The following is a 26325-nucleotide window of genomic DNA, read 5'->3' on the forward strand; positions in this document are numbered from 1 at the left end:
AATTCGTAGCTTCGGTAATTTTTCGTTGCTCAGAATCATGCCAATATATAGTAGCTGTTTATGTCCTCTTTTTTATGTAACAAAAATAATATGCGATTGACCGATCGATCTATCTCAATTGGGGATGAATTTTATTTTTTCATCCAATTGTATTGTTCTGATCAATATATCACTAGACCTTTTATTATTGTGAATATGCTAGTATTTTTCATTGTTTTGGGTTTTTTTTTTTTTTTTTCTTTGTTTAATCTCATCTTGTATTGTTTTTATCACAATTTTGCGCTGTATCTATCTGCGCTTCGTTATGATTAATTATGACGATAACTACAACTATAATTTTGTAATCGCGATTATTGCGATCCCCGCGGATTGTATTGTTATTTGCACTTATTTTGGATTTTTTTTTTTTTTTTTTTTTTTTTTTTTTTTTTTTTTTTTTCTTATTATAGGAGCTTTGAAAAAAGCACGCCCAACTTGGTAGATAATTTTGCTACGATTCCATTGCATGCCATTATTTATTCGACGGCACTCGACCCGATTCGTTTTCGCTCATATATATTATGTACTTCTATGTTCAACATTTTATTTATTTATTTTTATTCTATTATTATTATTATTATTATTTTTTTTTTTTTTTTTTTTTTTTTTGTTTTCTTTTTCCGTCTCTTTACAAATTAAAATGCCAAAGCAAGTGAGCACATAATACAAACATACATATAAAATGCGGACATGCGCGAGTGCATCATCCGGGTCTGCTCGCTTCGATTCTCAATGGAGGTTACCCTGGCTGCTCATGCACACAAATGAAATGACCTACTTGCACGATGGCATTATTGTTGCAAAGTATAATTTAAATACTTTTTAGGATAAGCATTTCGTACTTGCGCGAAGTATAGGGCCTCCCAATGGGAGGAACAAATAAATAAATTTTTCTTTTTTTCCTTGTATATATGTACGCATGTAGATGTGGCGGCCGTTTTTTTAAAAAGAAAAAAAAAAAGACCGAACTTTGTTTACCCTATAAAAAAATGACAAATTTTAATAGCATGCCGACTTACCAATGTCTTAAGAATTTACCTGCGCGTTTTAATTTGCCGTCCTTCCCAATTGCGCATTTTTTAATTCCTTCGCGAAGGGCCAATTTGGTAACTCCTCGGGGAAAGCAAAACTGTACAATAGCATAATAGAACAAAATATTGCAGTGATATTATACATGCATGAGTTATGAATAAATTCGATCCTCCCTTCGGTTTGCACTTTTCGCGCATGCTTACGAACGATCTGCTAGGAAGAAAGGCCAAGTGTCCCATTCGTCTCACTTGCTCCCTTTTAAGAAAGTATGTGAGCGCATGATCCGATTTTTGAAACTCTCCTCATCACCTTAGGAAAAAGTAAATCCCCTCCTGAGCAGACCCTTATATATTTATTGCTCAGATAGCAATTTCCTGCAACCGCATGTATACAGGGGTAATTATATTCCTCACATATTGTGCGCCGTATTGTCCTACGTACGTCACAGAGCAAAACTGTCAAACTTAAACCGGGGCAAACGTGTATAAACGAAGTGCAGAAGCTTTGCTGGACTGCGCTGAGATGCATTAACCCCCCAATAATCCAAGTACCTGCGCTCGCCGAACCCCTTGCACGTTCGTCTAATCCATAAATGTCCGTTTCCCTAAAAGTAAAAGCAGTCGGTATGTAACTCCATTTGAAGGAAAAAGAATTATTTAAAAAAATTTTTCTCTTCAGGGGGACCATTTTGTTTTTCCTTTTCCGTTTTGCCGTACGTATAGTTCTATTCGCGTATGTTCAGAGCTATGTGCACGCGCAAACACATGTAGTGCATTTTTACTCATCTTTGTCTTTCCCCTTGAAACAAATTAGCAACGGAAATGAAAATAATAATTACATTCATACGGGGACATACTTTACAGCACTATATCTGATAGTTCCTATTTGAGGATTTTTTTTTTTTTTTTTGAACTCACTGAGAGGGTGTTCTCCCCGGGGAAAAATTGCAAAAACGAAACACCAACTGAAATGAGGTTATACAACTTTCGTTCGTTTGCAACACTTTATTCGGGCCATTTTTCGCCTCCAATATTTGCATTCCTAATGGTGCGCGTCTCACGAGTGTTTATTAGGAAAAAAAAAAGAATGCTCCTCCTCATACACGTACATATGGTTGCATCCTTCATAGCGCAAAGAAATAACTCTCGTGTTGCGTCTCAGGGGCATTCACACCTTAACGTTATATGGTGGAAGTTTTTCTTTTCGTCCCAACCAACTGTTCTCCTGTAAGACACTTCTTTTCTTGTGCGATCGTCCTATTACCCATTTACATCTCCCCCCTTTGACAAGTGCCATACGTCTAGGGCATAGTCACTCTGGAGGTGCTCACTCCCAGGATCAGCATTCCCTCTTCCTCTTTTACCAAAATGTGCGTTCCTCACCGCGGAGAGAGGAAGGAAAATTAAAGCGCATTAACATGTTAGCTGTTTATGCAGACTGCTTTGGCGACTCCTTATTGGCGGCATAACATAAGGGTCTCTTCACGTAAGTCCCTTCCCACTAGGCACTTTTCCCCCCCCCCCGCTCTGTTATTTTTTTCGCCTCACTGTGCCAATCTGTGGACAAGCCTATGCATACAAACGCGGCGCAATTCTCGTGGCGCCAAAAAATGAATCACATTTTTTAAGCATATCAGGGCAAACACAATTAGGACAGGCGGCCTCTAGACGGGAAGAAGCTCCCAATCGGAAAAGTCACACTCTTGCACCTGCTACAAATGCATTCGTGCGAGAAAAAAAAAAAAAAGAAAAAAAAAAGGTACATAAAAATAAAGTGTTAGTAAAAATATATTTCCCGACCCACATTTCCTATTTGCTCCCTACTTTTTATTTTGCCCATTTAATCTCTTTTTTTTTTTTTGCCCATTTTTTTTGTCCCAAAAATTTTGACCTATTCTTTTGTTCCCAATTTTTTGGGGGGGAAGGGGAGAGGGGGAGGGGAAAATCATATTTTTGTGAACAGTCCTCCCTTAAAAAGAATGCATAACACCCTATTCAACACAAAACCAGTTCACACATTTCTTCATCACCATTCTTTTTACCAACACTTTTTTTGCCAACACTTTTTGGCAACATTTTTTGCACATTTTTTTTCACCTCATTTTTTTCACGACAATTTGTTCTGCCCATTTTTTTGTGTTAAAACTTATTGGTGATGTGTGTGCAATTTGTTTTCATCTCTTTTTTCTTCTTTTTTTGTGTTTATTCATCCTTATGTGATGAGACATTCATTCTTATGTGATGAAAGAGCCCTCCTCTTCTTGCGATAAACTTCGTGAAGATGTGGCTACCCCTGGCCTTGACCCTGTCCCTGGGACTCGACGAAAAAAAGATATAACAATTGAAATACGCGCAAAGTGGTAAAAAGATAGAAACAGTAAAAAAAAGGAAAAAAAGGAAAGTATATCCTAGTGTGTGTGTGTGTTACGTGGTGTGTCGCGTCCAAAGTGGAGGGAGGGAAAACGGAAAAGAGGGGAGCAACCTTCCCAAAAAGGAGGAACCTTCTAAAGGGGACAGGAACATGACCCATTCCCCAAGGGAAAGGAAGGTACTTTTTGAAGGGAAGAAAGGTACTTCCTTATAGGAAGGAAAGGAACAATACCTTCTCCCAAAGGGACAAACTTCCCGAAAAAGGAGGAACCTTCCCAAGGGGAAAGGAAGGGAACAATTCTTCCTTGAGGAAGGAACATTACCTTCCCAAGGGGGAAGGAAAGGATGTAACCTTCCTGAGGAAGGAAGAGGAAGAGAACAACCTTCCTTAGGAAGGAGGGAAGGAAGGGAACAACATTCCAAGGGGAAAGGAAGGAAAGGGAACATCACCTTCCCTAATGAGAAGGAAGGAACATTACCCTCCCAACGTTGAGAACACCCCCATATAGACACCCCCCCCAAGGTTGGACACAAAACAACGACATTGTCATCCCTGTAATAGCTATTGATTTGCCACCCTCATCGCAAGGGCGAGCGCGAAAAAAAAAAAAAAAAAAAAAAAAAAGGATGGATTATCTTGACAAAGAACAAGTGAAATATGTGGAGGAGCAAAAGGAGGAAAGCAGCAAATGCCGCAACGTTTGGCAAGAAATAATTAGAAAAACTCTTGGATGTACAAAGGAACAAATACAAAAATATGTTGCAAGTTGTAGAAGAGAAAAGGAAAGGGTCATTTCCATTTTATATGGAAGTGTCTTCCAAGGGGAAAGGTACCTTGCATATACAAAAAAATGGAGAGGAAACACCTTAAACGAAATCATCAATCAGGATGAAAGAAATTATGCAAACTTGAAAAAGTTGGGAACGGCGGACAATAGCTACTTGTGCAGGTTAGCCCTTGGGTATGTGGACCAGGATGGTACGGATATTTTCGGACAGAATGGACAGGCAGAACTTAACAATTGTGAACATGAGGGTAACGGTGACGGCGACGCAAACAATCACGCTGAAGCTAACGCTAATGGAAACACAACCACCATTACAGACAACATCACCGTCTCCAATAACAATAACAGCAACGGACCCACCACTCACAGCAACATGGTCACGAGAGGAAAAGCTCACCATGCAGAAAATAACGCACCCTTAAACGAAAACGATGGAATGTTCGAAAAATTGAACTATTTAGAAAAAAGAAATTATAGGAACAAGTCCAAGGTAGGCTACTATAACGGTCTGCACGATGGTACCACGAACAGCCACTATTACTATAGTAATGAATACGGAAATGGACGCGATGATTTTCACTCTGCTGGTAATTATTACAGTGTGGGCGGCCGAAATGTAGCGAACAGCCGAAGGGCAACCGGCCGAAATGCAAGAACCAGCAACCCAAATGGTGACCCCTCTTGCGAATTCCCATCGGAACAAAATGATGCAATAATTAAATACAAGTACTTACCCACAGGTGTTTTCTACAGTCGAGTTTCTCGATCCTTTATTGCCAATTGGATTGATCATAAAACAAGAAAACAAATTAAAGTACCATATAAGATTGCCGAATTTGGTATCGAAAAAAGTATGATCTTAGCCATCCTTTCTAGGAACCATCGTATTAATAAACTGCAAAAAGCTCTGCAATGCTACGACAGCTTAACCACCGAACAGAAGGAGGAAATGCTCCAAGATATTAGAACCACACAAAAAAGTGAAAACCTTTTTCACGATTTGCTGAAACCGAGCGGGAGGGGCACACCCAATGGAGGGGACATACCTAACGGAAGGGGCATGTCCAACGGGAAGGAAATGCCAAATGGGGGGGTCACACCCAACGGGAGGGGAACTCCCAACGTCCTCCTTCACAGTAGAGCATTCCCAAACGGCGCAACAGACAGGCAAATACACAATGTTAACATCCAAATGGATCAACCAATTGGCCATGTGGACCAACTAATCGGTCCACCCAACCAGCTAATCGGTCAATCCAACCAACCAATTAGCCAACCCAACCAGCTCCCCTCGCTGAGCAGCAACAACAACTCCCCGAAGAACCGCGACCAGCGGAAACCGAAACGCACAACAATCAAAAAAAAAAGTGTCGAAAAGAAAAAAATTAAACAGTCGTACCATAACGCAGAAAATTTACCCACTGGGGTGTATTTTTATCAAGGCTCCTATGTAGCCAATTGGTGGGAAACACAACAAAAAAAACAATTCAAAGTTCCTTTTAAAATATCAGAGCATGGAATAACCAAAGCCAAAAATCTAGCCATCATTTCCAGAATTATTAGATCATCCTCTGTGCAAGAAGTCAATTTCATTTTATCTCAAATGGAGCAAACAATGGACATCACAAAGTTCGACTATGCTACCATGGCTGCGTTAGCTAGTAAATATATATTAACCAAAGCTCCGAGAGAGGAGTAATAATATGATAGGGGCTCCCCTTTTTTTCTACCCCGGAACACGTCCGTGGGCACGTGCATGTGGAAGTGCTATACAGGTGTATCCAACGGAGCACACGCTCACGTACACGTGTTTTTTCATGTATGTAGAAAAGTTCAAGCTGGACCTTAAATTGGGCCCAACGCTCCTATTCGTAAATGGTACATGCAATTAAGCCACTTCGTGTATAGTTAACCATTTCAGGCTGGTGTTTTTACGAATGGATTGAGCCATGGCGATGTTGTGTATTATTTTTTCCTTCCTTTTTCCTTTAAATTTCTCTTTATTCTTCCCTTTCCTCCTGAATGTTTTTTCTACATTCTTTTTTCACTTTATTCCTTCATTTTTTTTTCCTATTTTCCTTTATATTAATTTTATTCTTGCCTTTAACTTTCTTTACTCTTTTAATTTTTTTTTTCTTTTTTTTTTAGGAGCACCCTAGTGGGTGCACATTTCCCCCCAGAAAGCTAAATACCAGGCCATATTGTTGTTCTATAACGTAGAAAGCGATATATTCCAACACCTTTAAGCCTACTCTAATACCCTTAATCCTACTCCCATGTCCTCAATCCTCCCCTTAACCCTTCCCCCCTTTCTTCTCATCCTTCTTTCCTTTTCTTTCTTTTTCTTTCTTTTCTTTTTTTTTCCTTTTTAAATTTTTTCTTTTTTTTTTAGAATTTCTTCTTTCCTTTCCTTAAAGAAAAGAGAAGAAAGAAGAACTTTTCCACCCCTTCCCTATATACACTACATTCTTCCCTAAAACAAAAGAGAGAAAAAAAAAGGCAAGGTGATTAATTTGTTCTCTTCATTTTTTAAAAGAGTGTAAAAAAGTAGATAGGTTCTGGAGGTATAGGAAATGGAAGACGGTTTTTTCTTCCCTTTTTTTTTCTTACACTTATTTTAGGGAAGAATGCAGGGTATATAGGGAAGGGGTGGAAAAGTTCTTCTTTCTTCTCTTTTCTTTAAGGAAAGGAAAGAAGAAATTCTAAAAAAAAAAAGAAAAAATTTAAAAAGGAAAAAAAAATAAGAAAAAGAAAAAGAAAGAAAAAGAAAGAAAAGGAAAGAAGGAAGAGAAGAAAGGGGGGAAGGGTTAAGGGGAGGATTGAGGACATGGGAGTAGGATTAAGGGTATTAGAGTAGGCTTAAAGGTGTTGGAATATATCGCTTTCTACGTTATAGAACAACAATATGGCCTGGTATTTAGCACTTAAGGGAGGAAAAGAAAAGAAAAAAGAGAAGAAGGAAAGAAATAATGAAAGAAAGTAGGTAAGCTTAGGAGGAAGCGAAGGAAGGTAAGGTTTGGAAAGAAGGAAAGTAAGGAGAGTTGTGTGGTTACTACAGTGAAGGTTCCAGGTATTAGAGTGTATGTTCAGGGTATTAGAGTGAATGTTGAGGATAGGGGAGTAGGGTTCCGGTTTTTAGCATAAAGGTTTAGGGTGTGAGAATAGGCTTCTGGGTAGTGGAGTGGGGATTCAGCTTGTTAGAGTAGGGTTGAATGTGTAGATGTAAGATTCTTTTGTAGGTTATTTGAACGACCATATGGCCTGCTACTTAATTATTGAGGGGTGTATGTGTACTCTCTTTGCAGGAGAGTGCATGTAAGAAAAATAAGGAAATTAGGAGAAAAGGTTATGGAACAAAAAAAAAAAAAAGAAAAGAATATAATGGAGAATAGGAAAAAAGAGAAGGAGAAAAAATATTAAGGAAGAAAGGACAAAAGAATGAAGATGTACGTTCTTTGTGTACACATAGTACTTAGTGCAATACTACTTTTATTAAATAAGTGACCAAATTATTGAATAATGTGGTAAGGAAAATGGCTCCAAACGAGAAGTTTGAAGATTTGAAGAGGAGGTGGTTAGACGAAAATGAAGATATTGGGAGCACGGGCACACAAGAGGTAATACAGTGTAATGTGGACTATGTGTAGAATAAATGTATATCGCTATATCAGACTATATTATTCCACTGTAATAGTAAGCGTACCATATATAAGAAACATACATGAATGTACTATTCCCAATTTATAGACACGATTAATGGCAAAAATAACAGACTGGACTACTGAAATGTTAAAGCAAATGCTCAATAAAGATAATGAAGACATTGGTGAGGGTGGATGCGGAACGATAGTAGAAGAAACGGGAAAAGAGATGACAACGGACGAAAAGGAAGTATGTGAATTTATTGTTAAGAACTTATGGAACATCAAAACAAAAAATGCACGTCCATGTAGAAAAGGGAATGCGAACGAAGAAATGGAGCATTATGTGAAATGTGCAGTAATGAACTATTGGATATATGAGTACCAAAGTACGAAGTGCGAAGCGGCAAATAAAGTTATAAACAATGCATTTGATGCAATAAGGAATATGGGCCTGTTATTTAGTGGAGAAGGAAAATGTGAAGAATGTAAATATGGTGTGTTAGATTTTATGGAAGTAAACGGAATTCAAATGTTAGGATATGTTCAGCAGGCTATGAAAGAGATAGGGAAAATTATGGGAGTAACAATTAATGAACAGAAAAAGGAACCATGTCCACCACCATCAAAACAGACGAGCAATACTATTTCAGAGGTATATCATGCTAACAGTAAAAGTATAATGACTTTGGCGAATGGACAACAATATCCACTACAAGATGAGAGATTCGCGACTGCAACCTCCGTGGGCAATCCCTTCTTAATGAAATTACTGCTACAATGGATAAAAGCAAGGGGTGACAGGTGGAAGGGACAATTACATGTAAGTTACTTTAAATATAAAAGTAGAATTAGGGTGATAATATGAGCACGTTATTATGAGGAATAATTCATACTATAATGTACTAGTATGGAATATGTATATATGTGTTCACATTAATTTACTGTGTAGGACAAAATATGGGCAGATCTGAAGCCGGTATTTACGGACATGATGAATAATATAGTGGATGGTGCGAAAAATGAGGAAGGAATGTGTTCCAAGTTGCCGAATGGCCAGGACTGGAATAAGGAGTTATGTAAAATATTAATAAGAATATTTCTTTGGATGGATGGATTAAAGCAAAAACACGAAGCGATATATCCAGACAACTTAAGGCACACCACTTGGGTAAAAGGAGAGGACACAAAAACAGCAAACGAAGATAAACTGCAATCTTATTATAGATGTATGCTAGGTAATGTAACTATGCTAAACATGTTAGGTAAGCATTGCAGTTTTAACACAGTAGTACCAACAGCTAAAATTGATGCGGACTCGATAAGACAAAGTACGGGAATTCAGGGGCCTGGGAATGTATTCTGTAAGGACCTGGATGTCGGGAGTTTAAATTTGGGAAAAAAGTTAATATGGAACAAGGTTAGTGAATGGATAAATGGTTATGAACGGGCCGGAGATCCACGGAAAGGATTACTGCAAGTGAAGCCAAAGAATAGTCCACTGCACCTAAGAAGGAACGAAGGACAAAACAAGACATATTGCCCAAACGGAGAAGGAAAATTGGACTCAGAAACCTTAGAGAAATTAAAAATAAAAGTCACCTCCAATGAGAAACTTAATATAGAAGGAGATGATGTACCTTTCGATAAGAAGGTTTTGGTGGACGTACTGCAGGAGGTCAAGAAAGTAGTGGATACGGCTGCAGCAGGGAGAAGCGAAGACCCAGAGGACGATGAATTGTATCAAAAGGTGCACACAGCCACGCAACAAACCATTGAGAACTTCCTACCACAACAACAACATAAAGGTAAGTAAAAAAAAAAAAGAAAAAAAGAAAAAAAGAAAAAAAGAAAAAAAAAAAAAAGAAATGAAAGAAAGGAAAAAGATAAAAGGAATTAAGAGGAGAAGGTTAAAAGAAGAAAGGGGTGGAATGGTGTACACCATCATCGTCCTATTAATTAATCCTCCCCTTTACAGGTAATAACTGTGAGGACGAAGATGAAGTATGTAAACGCATAAATTGTGTAACAGAAAAATGGTTCACAAATAGGGGTCATTATCAACGAGTAAATAAAAAATGGGTAGGGAATCATAATGCCTACTAGTGTCAATGGGAGTGCAGTGAATAATGTGTCCCATATGAATAAGAGGAGGTATAGGTCGCAATTATTGTTTAGGTGCACTGAGTGAATACCTATATTCTTACTTTTTCCCGGTTGACAGGACACAATTAAGAATGATGTGGAGGGTCAGTGGAAGACACTCCTTGATGAAATAGTTAAGAAGAAACACAATGATGTAGACAGGTACTGTAATAGAACAGCAGGGAATGGTAATACAATGACCGCTGCAGAAAAACAAACATGCAAGCACATTGCTTCTGGATTAAAGCATGTTTATAGTATTGGAATAGATCAAAGTGATCTGAGGAACGGGGACAAGGATGCACAGAAGAAGGCTGAAGATAATCAACAATTTAAGCAGACAATGGCATGTGTTGCATTAAATATGTTCACACAAAAATTAAAGGAACAGGCGAAACAACTCCCTTGTCCTATAGATAAAGGCATAGAACAGGCCTTTAAATCTACGGGACAAATTAAAGCCGCTGCATGCAATGGTGATAATAATTGTGCTGATTGTAAGCTGGAGGACTATTCTGAATGCTCAATAGCTGGACAAAAGATAAAAGAGAAAATGGATTCAATTTTCCAGGAGAAGAACACCCAAATACAACAAACTTTCACTACCATACATAATGCAACTACTTTATGTCAACGTGTACATTGTGTAGTAAAGGAGTGGGGACCGATTAGACAAATTCATAGCGGGGTGTCCTGGGTAAGGGTCACTGTTGCTTATTATAGGCAGAGGCAATATAATGAATGACACACTTTATCCACATGACTCATGGGGGGATCCGCGTACCCTGTGTGTACACTGAGCTTATATATCTATGTTCTTTTTCCTTTTGATGTGCGTAGAGTAATATTCAAAATGATGTTAAGATTGAATTAGAGAAACTGTCTAACAGTCTAATGGGAAATGATTCAAGTAATAAGCAATACTGCAAGGACGTTCAGGAGAAGGATGGTGCAGCAGATGGTCCGAAAAGACAGGCCTGTATGTATATTGCTAAAGGGCTAGAACATATATACAGGATTGCAAAGGATGATAGGGATGACGAAAATGTTAAGGGCAACGCCGAGAAGAACCAAAGGTTTAAACAAACTATGGTTTGTCTCCTGTTAAATGCTTACTTAAAACTCCTTCAGGAAAAATGTCCGACTATGAGAGAAGACATAAAGGAAGGCATAGACCATGCCTTTGGTCAAAGTGAAAAAATTAAAACAGCTGAGTGCAAGGATGGTAATATTTGTGATGTTTGCGCGAAGGAGGACTATGAAAAATGCCACATAAATGTGCAAGGAATAAAAGGAGAATTGGAAAATATGCTCGCGAAAGAGGGCAAAATAGAGGAAGCACTAAAGAACATATGTCCACCAACACTAGCAACAACGAAACCTGTTGTAGATAAAAATCCCCAAAATACACAAGGTTCTGGTATGAATAATGCAGATGACGTTGACATTCCTCCGGACCCTAATGAACACCTGGGCACAGGGAGTGGTCCAGAACGCGGCGCAGAGCCTATTCAGGATAACGTCTATGGTACATCTCTTGGTACTGAGGTGGAGACTTCATTCACAGTACTCACTGATGATCCTTCCATTTTTTTAGGTACCACACTTTTTCCTAAGGATAAAGAGGGTTCCAAAACCCAGGAAACCGTTACCGATCCGGCTCAAAAAGGTAAGAATAACCGAAAGAACGAACACTCTGTGGAGTGTATGGAGAAATAGTCAAAAAGAACAAACACTTCCTTCAGGAAGCATACACTGGGGTTCACCTAACATTCCACATGTGTCACCATGCTCTGAGCACACTGAATATTACCTTCCTTCGTTCGTCCTTAATTTAAATTTTAGATTCAAGAGATAATGCTGTTGTTTCTTCAACGGCTGAAAAGACTGAGAACATTCCTTCTGCTGCAAATGAAACCCAAACAACACAACCCGCTGGTACTGAAACACAACAACCTGCTGATGGGGAAGGTGCTTCAGGAGGTGGTTCAGCTAGTGCTGATTCAGGGGCGGGCGTCCCAGCCCCCCCCCTTCCTTCCCCTGTCGCAGTTGTTAAAAAGATGGTCCACCCTTCTGATCTCCTTACCCCATACCTTCCTACGATTCCCGTCTTCATTGGTTTTTCTGTTACGAGCTACTTACTTCGGAAGGTAATAAAAAAAAAATTTAAAGAAAGAAAAAAAAGGAAAAAAAGGAAAAAAAAAAGAAAAAAAGAAAAAAAGAAAAAAAGAAAAAAATAAAAAGAAGAAAAAGAAGAAAAAAAAAAAATATAGGTGAATGAATCAGTGAGGGGGGTGTATGTAGGATTTCGCATTTAAGGGGTGTGTATGTAGGATTTCGCATTTAAGGGGTGTGTATGTAGGATTTCGCATTTAAGGGGTGTGTATGTAGGATTTCGCATTTAAGGGGTGTGTATGTAGGATTTCGCATTTAAGGGGTGTGTATGTAGGATTTCGCATTTAAGGGGTGTGTATGTAGGATTTCGCATTTAAGGGATGTGTGTGTAGGATTTCGCATTTTAGGGGTGTGTGTAGGATTTCACACTTTGGGAAGGGTGTAGGATTTCGCATTTTAGGGGTGTAAGGTTTTAGGGTATAAGAACAACAATATGGTCTGGTGTTTAGCTGTTTTAGGATGTAAGGACAACAATGTGGCCTAGTATTTAGCTGTTTTAGGAAGGGCTATGCATCTAAGGTGTGCATATAAAAAAAATAAAAGAAAGAAAAGAAGGAAAAAACAAAAGAAATAAAAAGAAAAAGAGGAAAGAAAAAAAAAGAAGGAAAAAAATAAAATATGAGAAAAAAAAAATAAAATAAAATAAAAAAAAAGGTGAAGGAATCAGTAGGCGGGGATGTGGCATTTCGCATTTAGGGTGTTTAGGATTTCGCACGCAATGTTATGGTTCCGGCGAATAAGAACAAAAATGTGGCCTGTTATTTATGTGTTTCAGGGTGTAAGGACAGCAATATGACCTGGTATTTAGCTGTTTTAGGGTGTAAGAACAACATTGTGGTCTGATATTTAACTGTTTCAGGGTGTAATGACAACAATGCGACCTGGTATTTAGGTCTTCTAGGTTGTAAGGACAACAATATTGCTTGGTGTTTAGTTGTTTTAGGTAGGGCTATACATCTTAAAGTGTGCATACAAAAAAAAAAAAAAAAAAAAAAAAAAGAAGAAAAAAGGAAAAAGAAAAATAGAAGTGAGCATACACCTTCTAACCCTTCCTTTTTTTTACCTTAAATGCACACATTGCTCTTATATTATAATGGCAATTATAATAAAAATAGTAGCATTTTACATACTAAAAAAACATTTCTTTTCCTTCTTTCTCACCCTTCTTTTTTAGTATTTTATCCTTGGTAAGAGAAGAAAACGTTACAAAAGAGCTTATCAAGTAAGTCGTCCATCCTTAGAACAGCAGATTGTTGACCATGTGTACCAGGATGGTCCACATGCGTATACCTTAGTAAAGGAACGCAAACCTCATTCTACGCCTATAAAAAAGAGGAAAAAACTGAGCGTTGAGCGCGGTGCTGATCGTCGCCGAGGTGGTGCACGTCGTCGCATGATTATTGATATTCATTTAGAAGTCTTAGACGAATGTCAAAAAGGGGATGCGCATTCGACGAAAGAAGACTTCCTTAAAATAATTGTAGAAGAATTTATGGGATCCCAATTTATAAAAAAAGAAAATGTTCCTAAGGAACAGGTTCCAAGTTCAGATTCCGGATTTAGAGAAGGAAGAGTTTGTTCCTAAGGCATGTTCTCCTAAGGAACAGGTTCCAAGTTCAGATTCCGGGTTTACGGAAGGAAGACTTTGTTCCTAAGGAACAACTTTCTGAGGTTGATGTTCCTAAGGAAAATGTTCCTAGGGAATGTGTTCCTAAGGAACAGGTTAAAAGTTCAGATTCCGGATTTAGAGAAGGAAGAGTTTGTTCTTAAGGCATGTTCTCCTAAGGAACAGGTTCCAAGTTCAGATTCCGGATTTAGAGAAGGAAGACTTTGTTCCTAGATAAGATGTCCTTAATGAAGAAGTTCTTAAGGAAGTTGTTCCTAGGGAACAGGTACCCATTTCAGATTCCGGGGTTTAGGGTGTAGTAAATATTTTTCTTTCTTTTTTTTTTTCGTTTTGTATTGTATTAAAATGTTTACATGTTCAATGTGTAATTAATATAAGTGGAAGTGAAAGAAATTTTTTCCCCTTATTTTGATTTGTTTGGTAAAATTTTTTTTTATTGAAGAATTAAAAAATGCTTATTCATTCTGTTATAAAATTTTGCCTTCATAATTTTTTTCGTTTTTTCTTTCTTTTAAAAAAATATAAATGCTTTTTTAAGGAGGTCAGTATTTTTTGTTTCCTTCCTTTTTGCGTCCCGGTTTGGAGTATTCTTTCCTTCATGCAGTTATTCATACATACAAATAAAAGGGGAAAAAAAAAAATAAAATAAATAAAAGAAGGAAGAAAAAAGAGACGCAAAAGGGGTAAAAGAAAAAACTCGAAAGATAGAACGAAACAAAAGTGTGAAAATATGAAAGAGAGGGTATATGTCAACACACCAAATAAAGGACGACACCTCTGCACACGTTGTACAGTATTCTATAGCTACCACATGTGCCTCCGCCCTATATGCGCACTTAGTTAAATTATGCGTCCATATGCACATTTGTGTGCAATCACTCATGCCTGGATATGCACATTCTTAATAATTTCCAGACGAGCATACCCTACATTTTTGTAACCGTTGTAAAGGGATAAAAAATAATCGACGCTCGTTTGGTAGCAAACGTGTTTCCTTCAGTTTTTCCCTTTTCCTTTTTTATATATTTTTATTACAAAAAAAAAAAAAAAAAAAAGGGGGCCCGAAAAATGTGGAAAATACCTCAACAGGTCATGCAAAAATTTTTTCCTTTTTTTTTTTTTTAAATGCACATTTGTCCTACTTAATGTTCTGTACAATTACCAAAGAGGATGGTATATAAAACATAGAGGAATACAATTTTCTGTAAATGATGTGAGATTGTTTTCCGCGCTGTGCTCATCTGCCATAGTGATATTTCCCCTTGTTACCTCTTTTTTCTAGCCGCTCCTTTTTTTGTCGCTCCCCTTTTTTCCTTTTTTTCACTGATTGCACACATTAACCCCGAGCACGGCGGCGGCTGCTACAGTCGCGTACAAACTTGCGTAAAGAGGGCAACAGTGAAATTTTTCCAATTTGTCCATCTTCTCCGCTCTATATCAGACTTCGCTCGCCCGTTCCTTAAATTGCCCACAATAAGGGGGTGAGTGTAACACAAGTGTAAGCACAGGCAAAAACAGTCTTGTGGGTACACTCCCCTCCACCCGTGTCACTTCAACATGGAGGAATTCCTCACAAAGCTGAAGAAAATATCTGAGCAGTACAACAACCTGCTACTGGAAAAAAAGATCATCGACAAGCGGATCGCACACATCGGAGAAAATATACGCAAGTATGAAGAGACCAGGGACAAATCCATGAAGGACGTGGAGTTGAAAAAAAACCAGCTGTTAAAAAACAGAAATAAACACATAATCATGTGTCAGAAAATGGAACAGCTAAATGGAAAACTCAACGAAATACTCATAAGAAAGCAAAGCATAGATGATGATGAAGAGAAAAAAGTGATAAAAAAACAAATCGACACAGTTAACAATACATATGTTTTGTTGAAGCATGTGCAAAATTTAAATGATGCAATGCTTAAGGGGGAAGATAATCGTTACTATAAAATAATTACAGAAAATATACACAGCAAAAGCTTCAGTAATAAGAAAACGCTGAATATACTGAACAGCTTCCTGCGTAAAAGTCGGGCCAACATCCAGGAGAGGGACAGCAACGGGGGAAAATCCTCCCCAAATTTATCCGAAAATTCATCGGAAAAATATTTTAAAATCATTCAAACGAATGACATTGTCCAAAAGCTGTTAACCCTTTTTTCGGGAGATCACACCACCCTCACGATCGATAAGCAGCAATTCCTGTTTGTTCTTCTTATGAATATTCTTCGTGCAATCGCTTTCAGCAGGGAAGGGGTCATTCCCCCTGATGAATGCAAAACCAGGAATCACGTGATTTACAATTTTTTGCACAACAATTATATACTTCACTTGTGAGTCAATCGCAGTAAGCAGCGCTCTTCACGCGAACCCACAATTTGTGTGTGCCCCTCCGCATTTGCTTCTTCGCGGGTGGAACTAAGGTGACGTACCAACTCGAAAAATGAGTAAAGTATCAAAAAGGTGAAAAAAAAAAAATCGCCACTTTTTGGTCATATAACTGTGGTGCCTGACCCCCACCCCTTCATCACCCTCATTCCGCTTACCCGTAAAGGTGCTTCCCGCCTTCCTTCACACACTTATTAAAGATACTTTTCCTGCCTACGCTGCTTACGGTTATAATGGAGCGGGTAAAATTCATCCTTCCTCTCAGCAAAAAGATACTTACCTGAACTGTTCAAAACGTACAACGCAAAGTAGGTTCTTCCAAATTTCCTATTCCTTAAGCCTATCATATTATACACCCTCTGGGGCAGCATGTCAATCTCCTTCGGGTACTCAATAAACACAAGACAGTCACGGTCGAAGAGTTCACTGTTGGAAATATTTCGTATCAACTCACTGTATACAATCTGCTCATACGGTGGAGTGAAAAAAGCTAACTGAAATTTCTCTCCGATGTGAAACTTCAAAGGACACTTTAACAACTCCATGGCATCTGCTCTTATTATTTGATTATACGAATGGTCAATGTTACACAATTTTAAATTTTCGTAAATTGTTTTACAGCTATTTAGTGACAAATCCACAAAGGTTACATTAGGTATGTCTCTTGAAATGCACTCGATGCCCAGGTTACCACTCCCACTAAACACGTCCAAAACGTTTATGGTGGAATTACTGAATATTCCCAAGTGGGACAAAATGCTAAACAGAGATTCTTTCACTTTGCTCATCATTGGCCTGGTATACGTGTCAGGTGAGTATATCCTCCTATTCTTAAATTTCCCTTCATGGATGCTTAAAATTTTTTTTTTCTTGTAATTTATATTTATAGTTTCGCCGTATGTTTTTACTCTGCAGAATTGGTATTTGGATTTTATTTTGCTGTTGATTTGCCTTGTTATGTTTAGCTTTTCTTCTGGGATTCCATACTCGTCCTTTTTTATTTCTCTTTTGGTTTTCTTCCTCTGCGGGGTGGGTACATCCACTTGGTTCGTGGGATCTTCCACTTCAGTGCCAACCCTTTCCGGGTGTTCACCATGCTGACCCTCTTCCTCCTCCACTGCTTCAACAACAACCGCATTTCCCCTTCTCCTGCTACACACATGGCGAATGTTCCTTCCCAGTCGGTAAAGTTTACGCCCCATGGAGATGCCTCCTATTGAGGACAGATAACACAATCTGCCTGCACCAAACACATTTCCATCTTTGCCATTCACCTGCCCCTTCCCTAAGTATGCATTCTTCACACACCATGCGCGGCCAAATTTTATACTTCCATTTTGGAGAAAATAAAATGTGCTAATGAAAAGGAACTTCAATGCCACAAATGTGAAGGGGCTCATTTGTCACAAAAAAAATAAAAAAAAATCCCCCCCTTCGTGCTTCTCTCATTCTGCACTAAAGGCTGGATCATCCCATTTCAAAGTTGTCCAAATAGTTTCACCCAAGTACTACCCCCCTTTTCATGTGTTAAGCGAGGAAAGATAAAATTTCCCGCTGACTGAATGGAGCACCTTCCCCTGTGCGTGATCAATTAGTACATTTGCTGAGTGAGATCTTCCCATGTAGAAATCGATTCGCAAAAAATGGGTAGTAACACATTTAATTAAGCGAAAGGAGTGACAAATTGTAGTTGCCAGATGGACACTGCGGAGCGGGTTCAGCGCAGTGCTACCAAAATGAGCGGAAAAATAAAACGGTTAAACGGAGATTGTGCCAAACGGATTGCGCCATACGCTGAAAATAAAAAAATATATTAGAAGCGACATGGCACGACACTCTTGTGCTTATTCAACAGATGAACTCACGCCATTTGCAATAAACAAAAAGCCAAAAAACTAAATCCAAAATTTACTATTCATGTGAATTATGCACGTAATGCAAACATGTAAAAAGTGAAAAGTGAGCTGTGCAGAAAAAATACTAAATCGAATTATCCCTGTGTGTGCGTCGACGAAATTACATACCGCCATTGCCCTCCCCATAATGCAATGAAGCAGATGCGTAAAAGGGGGAGATGAATCAGTGAGCTAACAAACAGTTAACACAAAGTGATGGGAAAAAAAAAAAAAAAAAATGGCAATTGGGGATTAGGCAAATGAGGAGGGTATGTCTCTTGTCCAGTTTTGGAGCACGCACATAACACGTTTTTTTTTAGTGTCGTCTTGTTTGCTCCTTAACATTTCCTTTAACTGTGTTTTCAGAAGGAAAAGGTGCCCCTTCCCCCCCCAAAAAAAAGAAGCTTCCCGTCGCGTGGATCTCAAGAAGCTTATTTTAAGGGGATATGTTTTCGGGCAGTCTCCTACAAAATGGGACAATCGCCCCTCACCCTGTTCCTACTTTCTGCGTGAAGCCCAAGGCGCAAATGGCGCAAAGGGAAGAAGGTGATGAAAATGGGCAGGTGGTCGACACAACATTGGGGGGAAACAAATGCAGGGAGAGTAACTCATCCCTTCCTCCCCCCATTGTCATGCACGTCAGATAAAACGAATCCTCCTCCTTACATCTGCTCCATGGTGAAGTACCCAACTTTGTACTTCCGAATTCCCCACTCGTACTTGAAGTAGATATCTCCGATGCTGGAAAACAAGCGTGAGTAGTCTGCAAAAGGGGTAAAAGCGGAATGGCTCAGTAGACAGGGATATAATCATACAACAAAAGCAGGGTGCCCTCCACACGACATAACGAACAAAACTAATTAACCATTGGTAGATGCAATAAGAAAAGTAATGTTCACGTGCGCATTATGGTACCCCCCCAAACGTACAGTATCTATAAGCTGGGATAACGAAGAAGAAATAAAAGTTCATCCCTGGAACCTGCGAAGGAGCCTTGACAACGAGCTTCTTCATCCCCGTAATGTAATTAAAGGACAGCCTCCAAGAAGGAATATCCGATGGAGGTTTCAGCTTCTTCCGAGCAATCAAATTGGTCAATGATTCCATTAATATGTCAGACAAATTAGGCACCTTGGAAATTTTTAAAACGTGATTAGGCTCCAAATTTATGTCAAACAGCAATATAGAATACTTACTACAAAACTGATTGTAAACTAAAGCCACATCAGACATGTATTTTTTTATCGAAAAGGTTTTGTCGTCATACCATTTTTCGAACTGCCTTCGTAACTTCACATAATTACAAATGCTGGGGGTACCGCTTCTGCAGAATTTGTAATACAAGTTCCATTTGAATCTTTTTTCGAAGGAGTCATCGAAAAAGAAGTAAGCCTTCACTTCGTACCTACCGATCACCTCATCCTCCTTCAATCTGTATGATTTTTTATATAGGCGGGTATATCGAACTACCTTTTTCTTCGCTGTTGTGATTAAACTATCTTTCTTTTTTGTGTCCGCATTTTTCCTGATGCATTTTACGCAAAGGGAGAACCACAGCAGCAGCAGTAGCTGTAACAGGTGCAGCCTTTTCATTTTGCTCGTTTACCGGTTAGAGGAGCGGCAGATAGAGTTCACTGTGCTGACTTTCTCCACTTGACAAATTTTGTAAACGCGAATTGAGTTGCGCTCTACTGGGGCTGCCGTCATTTACGGAAATGGGGGTCCTTCGATTAGCGGAAAAAAAAAAGAATGGTTCAAGACAGGGGAAATGCAGAGAGAGACGATTGGGATGGTGGTAAAATTTGCATTCCAATCGTTTCGACGCTTCGTCACTTTGTTTTTCCAAACCCATTTTGCCCTGCTTCCCATCACGTAGCACGCCGAACGCTCGGCAGTGTACCCCCACACAAATCAGCCCAGCACTTCCATGCACATAAAGCGGTGCAGGCGGAATGGCCAAAATGGGTGTAAAGAAAAAAAAAAAAACTGCACATTGGGGTTTTCCAATTGGATCTTGTCCCCACACATGGCTTCTCTGTAGAAATAACGTCTCCCAGCAGTGGAACAAAAAAAAAAAAAAAAAAACACACATTTCTAGGTACGCACGTGTGTATGCATAAGCGCACGCTTGTTCACATGAACGACGCGAAAAGGAAAGACAGCCTACCCAATCTGTAGATCATCCACACCCCCAATAAACATTGCTCCCATTGGGAACAGAAATAAGAATAAAAATGCCTCCACTGAGTGTGGTAGACAGCACGCGCACCTTTTATATTTTCATGTGTGAAAAATTCTGTTGCATTTTTGCAAAAAAAAAAAAAAAAAAAAAAAAAAAAAATTCCTTTGAGATGACACAAATGTGTAAAAAAAAGGGGGAAATGTATTACGAAAAATGCCGCACAAAAAAGAAAATATCCCCCTTCCGTAGGAAGTCCACCTAGCAGCACATTCGACCGAACTGACAAATGGACAGAGTGTCAAACCGGCATTCCCCGCGAACATTCAAATGACGAAGGCACAGTAATGTGCACATGTGCGTCCATATCACCCAATCGTGGAAGCAGCATGACAGTACAGCGGTCTCTGGACAGGGGGAGGACTAATCTCATCTCGTGTATTCATGAACGTGCGTATGCAGTGATGGAATAATGAAGGGGATGAACTTCCAAGTGAAGCCGCTCATCCATCGGTGTGTGCATAAATATGAAGCGGGTTGAGAACGAACGCCTAAACACCGCAAAGAGGAAAAAAAAAACATTCGATTGTTAATGCCTTATGGAGCATAAGGAAATTAACTCTCGCCGTAGGAACACCCCCAAATGGTGGACGGGCAAAGGGTAAGCTGAAGCTTGCACCTCTTCAGTTGCCAATTTTGCGCCATTCACCAGTGGGGAGTATCCAGCCGGTATTCTACACATGTGTGTTTCTTCTACACAAAAAAAAAAAAAAAAAAAAATTATCTCCCTCACATTTTATTCCTTTTAAAAGAAAATACACCTCGTTCGGAGCATGCAAGAAAAAAAAGGGAAGGAATGTGCAGTGTATCCCCTTAGCTACATTCGCACCCCTTGCGTAATTCCGCATCGACAGGACAAAATGACTCCTGTAGGTTTAAAAAAGTGCAACGACAAGACGATAAAATGTGGGCAATAATGCCCGAGTAGCTCTCTTCAGCGGCGCCTCTTTCACTTCCCCGTCCAGTGATTACTCCATTCGTGTGTCCAAATGACGTTAATTTTTTCATTCCGCACAGTCAAATGGGAAAAAAGAAAAAAAAAAAAACAATAAAATAATTGTGCATTACAAATTGTTTAACCCCATGCAGACATTGCGTCTGTCCAACTTTTTCGCAAATTAGCGAAAGTAGCACAGAGTGGATGCACCTCTTACGTTGTTAAAATTGGCGTCAATTTCATCTCAAATGGCTGTGCCGTTCTGCACTGTTCTTCTTTTTTCCAACGAGGGATGTCTAAAAGTGCATGTGCGTATGCACAGGGGCGTGCGTGCTGAGGGATAGCCACGCAGCATACGCGCATGCACTTTTTTCAGAAATTCGTACCATGCTTCGCCCCTGGAATGATGACCACCCCCGTATTGCCGCAGTTTCGCCGTCCACTCTGTGCGGGACCGATGCGGAATGTGAAAGTGCAAAATGGGGGAATACGAAAAAGGCGAAAAGGCGAAAAGTCGTAAGTGCAGAGGTGCAAAAATGTGGAAGCAGCAATTGTGAAATCACCCCGAACCGCTGACCATGCTGTTTGCATCCCCCCAATTGCCCCCGCGCGTGCGTTTCAATTTACCGTTAAAGTTGTATGCGCAGGTTAACGGTAAGGTGGACACAACACATGCGTTTTACCAGGCAGCTATCGTCAAGCCATTGTATTTTTTTTTTTTTTTTTTTTTTTTTTTCCCAAAGTGACATGCGGCAGTACATATATTGTACCCATTATAAACACTGTTCATATTAATGAACGAACGCCTTTATGCATTTGCACATGCATGCACAGGCGTTCATCTGCTTCCTCTTTTTTTTTTGTTTCTTTTTTTGCGCTTTAGTTATTTCTCTGCCCCTTTGCTTTCTGTTAGCCGCCATTTCCTGCAACTGGCGGATGCACCAGTGCACGCTTGGATGCTGAAAATGGGACGCTGACCAAAAGGGGCACGCCTGTATGCATATGCATGTGCAGCATCTAAGCGTGCACTGGTGCATATGGGCGTGTATATGCGCTTGTCTCCCCCGTCTGTATACTTCTCCCCGCGTTTGTGCCACTCGCACAGGCGGTAGAGAACAGGGTGGAATGTAAAGAGGAAGCGCAAAAGGGCAAACGTGACAGAAGCCCCACGGTGTAGAAACTACCACCTGGTAACTTCCATTACGTCCACTTATTGATTGTCACTCCGCCGACCTAGTAACTATCAAAAATAGAACTGCCTCACCCCCCACATAAACAGATGGCGGGGAAAAGGGGAGCGGCGCCGTGGCCCCGTGCGTTGCTCGTGGTGACCCTATTCGCCATCTACCTGTGTAGTTCCGTGCTATCCCTAAGGATAAACAAAGAGGACGGCTTTATAAGTAACCTTGGAAATGAAAATGAAGTGAAGGCATCCACAATTGTGTTTAATATTAGAGACGAAAAAATGTATGTCAGTGAAGAACATTTTGATAACCTGAAGGCGTTGCAAAATATGCTATTGCAATGTTTTAAGTCGGTCGAAAAGAAGGTAATCCTGAAGGACATAGGAATAGATAATGTGAAGTATCTTTTTTATGAAAATTTTAAAAATGAGGTGTATGACTATTTCAAGCTATTTTTTAAATTCATAAAGGATAATTTTGCCTACTTCACTCAAAGGTTACAAGAAGAAAAAAAAAAAAACAATCTAAGTGAGGAACAGTATCTGTCCGATCAAAAGTTACAGGAACTACTGGAAGACGTAATCAGTTACGACATAGAAAAGAATGCATCCTATTTTGAAAAGCTAGTTCAATTTATTACGTTGCGAAAATGCTTTACCATAAATTTATCTGCCAACCTGGAGAGCACGACAAAGCTCATGCTCCTTGTGATGGAAACTGACTCGAAAAACAACCAAGTCCACTTCAAGCTAAAAAGCAACCTATCCACAGCGGACCTGCAACCACAGCAACAGCAACAACGACCACCACAGCGACCACCACAACAACCATCACAACAACAGCAACCTGCACCATTGTCTGCAGAAGCGGGATCAGAAGCATTACCCACCGCACAAAATACAATAAACCCACCAAGGACAAACAACCTCGCCATGAAAATGGGCCAAAGGACGAACTTGCAAATGAGCTACTTCCGAAATTTATGCACTAAAAATAACTTCCAAGTGGCATCAAGAAATTGGGTCGAATTCTTCTCCAAGCATAATGAGACCTTATGTCACGTGGAAACGTGCGGATCTGGGGATTGCCTTTTCTTATCGTTGCAATATTTGTTGGACAAAAATGGCGTGCGAACTAATAACGTGACCCCCAATCCAGCCGTCCCGGAGAGCTCCTTCCTTCCTTGGTATGTGCGAAATGTAAAACAAACAAATGACCCAAAGTTTAATGTTAACGATTTGAGGTATTTAAGCACCTTTTATTTTATCAAATATTTTCCTGGGTACACGGAAGACTACGAAATAGACGAACAGTTCATAGAGGAAAAATTTAACCTCCTCATAAACCTTGAGTTTACTAACTACTATTTGAAGAAGGATTATTTATATAAAGTTATAAAAGGGAATAAAGAGGACGAGAAGAACAAATCCGTTTTGGTTCTCATTTCCAACTACATGAATAAGTACCTCTTCTCTGGTGGACGACCTCCCATTGCGAATACTGAAGAAGGCGCTGCCCGTTGTATGTCCAACACTTGCCAGAAGGGAAACACACAGGGTCCGGGGTCCAGCGGTACTCACCCTAGTGGCACTCACCCTAGTGGAAGTGGAAAAGGCTCTGCTAATGAAAAACGGGGAGGGGGACCTATCCTAGGTAGAGAACAAAACGATAACGACGACGTGAATAGCAACCAAAACAGTAACAGAAGCGGAAGTGATCTCAGCGGGGGAAGAGAAAGGGGCCACACACCACCCATGAGACGCAGCAACATAAGTAGGAACAGAAGTGGTAACGATTTTCAAGGCGTCATGCAGGAAAGTGGACCTTCTCCAAATCCCAATCGGGGGGAGCGCCCCTTAAATTCAAACGCCCAGCGGGGGATGGAATACACGACTGGTAGTCAGGACAACCTTAGCATAAGCGGGTCCCAATCGGCCAACGTGGCCCTCGCAGAGGAGGATAAAATGGTGCAGTTTCAGAAGGTGGAAGAAGTAGGAGAGGGAAGCAAATCCACAAAGGACACGTATTTCCGGGTCACCTACGGGCCCAGCCAATCTGCAGATAACACGACAACGGGGAAGCACGATCCCGTCACACTCTCGCTCAAGAGGGACAGCACGAACGGTAGCAATGGAAGCATCCAAAGTAGTGACAATGCTCAGAGCGAACGTGGAAGAAGCCCCACCGTCGGTAGGAACCAGTCCCTTCGCATTTCATCCAAGGATACTGAAATCCCCACCTCGAAGGTCGTAGAATCCACACCATCTGTAAAGGATGATTACGAACATGTAGTCGTGCCACATTCGTCGAACACTACAAACAGTAAAACCGTCGATATGGTGAGACCCAAAAGGCTATTAACCAAACAAGGGCTTCTATGCACCACGTCGAGGAGTACCCCTAAATGCTCTAACATGCGGTTGGCGCAAATTGAATACGATAAAAAAAGTCGCCTGTATAATAGGGCTATAACACAGTTGGGGGAGTCCACAGATGCTACGGAAGGCAGCGAAATGGACAACCAAAGTGACCACCAAAATGACAACCAAAGTGACAACCAAAGTGACAACCAAAGTGACAACGATGAGGAGTATGATCCGAACAAGGTAGACGACATGGACCCCAACAGTGATATGACAGAATATGATGAAATCCTAGACGAAGTGCATGAGGGGGGGTTCAGAATTTACGAGCTCATCTTCTTCAAACTAGTATCCCTTTCAGCCAACAAAATGACCTATGATGAATTGAAAAATGTTAAAAGGAAGAACATGCATACGCTAGTCGGTACAAATCTCAAATCTAAAGTAATCGGTTCTCATGTTTTTGTGAAAAAAATAACATCAGGTACCATTCTCCCATTTTTTAACTTTGTTAACTTGAAGAACAAATTGAACAACGTAAACAGTAAGGCAAATTATGCCAACCAGGATCTCTATGTTATTATTATGAAGACCACATTTAATAAAAAAATTACAAGACCAAAGGATGGACTAGTCACCAAAAGTCTACTCTTCAAACATAATGGGGACTGCATATCTTACTGGTCCATTAAAAATAATCACTACCATTTCACTTGTGATAATAAAGTTATTGAGACGAAAACAATTGAAGAAAAAGCATCTGCCTTCTTCTACGAAAGGACAAGGACAGGACACATCCACTGGGGGGATGAGACAGATTATGATGGCTTCCAAAAAATGTTCAACATTGGTTTAATCACCTTTATTAATAATAATACTAAGTTTTTTTTTCCTAGGAATACCTACCAAGATTATCCTATCTACTTTTTGATTTACTTCTACTCTGGAATTCACTTCGAGCCAAGCATTCACATTTCGGTACAGGATGATCAGGAGGTCTGCCGCTCCTCCTACGAGAGGAATAGCATTCCCCCCTCCTTCTTGCAGGTCCCCAAGGAGTAGGTACGGCGCCCTACATGGGTTCACATTCCAGTTAAAGTTCCTCCAGTGGGTTGCAGTTAGATTCCCTTTACTGATTCAACTCCTTTGCTGACTCCCCCTCACATGGCGCAGCATTAAGCCACCCAACCAGCAGAGCATCATCCGTCCTGCTGGATCTACCTTGCGGGGAAAAATCCAAAGAAAAAAAGTTATCACAAGTAACTTCCAATCGTTTAATTCGTTTTTAAATCGTTCCTTTTTTTTTTTAAACTCGTCGTTTGTTTGGTATGTTTGTGTAGTCTTTGTTTTCGTATCTTTATGCTTTACGTTCGCGTATCGTGTCTGTCTGCGCGCCGCCACGTCTTGGGTACCACGTGCCACCAAAACTTGTCTCTTTCAATTTGTTAAAAAAAAATTTTATTTTTTTGGCCAAGCGGGGAGAAATCAAATATGCAGTGAAGC

General features: G+C 39.9%; 5 protein-coding genes across 5 annotated transcripts; 3 read left to right on the forward strand and 2 right to left on the reverse strand.

The window, feature by feature from the left end:
* Positions 1-4067: 4067 nt before the first annotated feature.
* PCOAH_00040780 (Uncharacterized protein) lies at positions 4068-5927 on the forward strand (the record flags this gene model as incomplete). The annotated part of the gene is made up of 1 exon (XM_020060866.1): positions 4068-5927. The coding sequence occupies one exon, from the start codon at positions 4068-4070 to the stop codon at positions 5925-5927; it is 1860 nt and encodes a 619-aa protein (XP_019917025.1).
* A 9446-nt stretch (positions 5928-15373) lies between these two features.
* On the forward strand, positions 15374-16153 carry PCOAH_00040790 (Uncharacterized protein; the record flags this gene model as incomplete). The annotated part of the gene is made up of 1 exon (XM_020060867.1): positions 15374-16153. One exon carries the CDS (start codon positions 15374-15376, stop codon positions 16151-16153), a length of 780 nt encoding a protein of 259 aa, XP_019916732.1.
* A 245-nt stretch (positions 16154-16398) lies between these two features.
* On the reverse strand, positions 16399-17604 carry PCOAH_00040800 (Methylase; the record flags this gene model as incomplete). Its single annotated transcript, XM_020060868.1, has 1 exon — positions 16399-17604. The coding sequence occupies one exon, from the start codon at positions 17602-17604 to the stop codon at positions 16399-16401; it is 1206 nt and encodes a 401-aa protein (XP_019916852.1).
* Positions 17605-18761: 1157 nt separating this feature from the next.
* On the reverse strand, positions 18762-19692 carry PCOAH_00040810 (Uncharacterized protein; the record flags this gene model as incomplete). The annotated part of the gene is made up of 2 exons (XM_020060869.1): positions 18762-18862; positions 19029-19692. 2 exons carry the CDS (start codon positions 19690-19692, stop codon positions 18762-18764), a joined length of 765 nt encoding a protein of 254 aa, XP_019916100.1.
* Positions 19693-22554: 2862 nt separating this feature from the next.
* PCOAH_00040820 (Uncharacterized protein) lies at positions 22555-25884 on the forward strand (the record flags this gene model as incomplete). Its single annotated transcript, XM_020060870.1, has 1 exon — positions 22555-25884. One exon carries the CDS (start codon positions 22555-22557, stop codon positions 25882-25884), a length of 3330 nt encoding a protein of 1109 aa, XP_019916384.1.
* Positions 25885-26325: the final 441 nt, after the last annotated feature.

This window comes from Plasmodium coatneyi, chromosome 12, assembly GCF_001680005.1.
Source record: "Plasmodium coatneyi strain Hackeri chromosome 12, complete sequence".
NCBI lineage: Eukaryota > Apicomplexa > Aconoidasida > Haemosporida > Plasmodiidae > Plasmodium > Plasmodium coatneyi.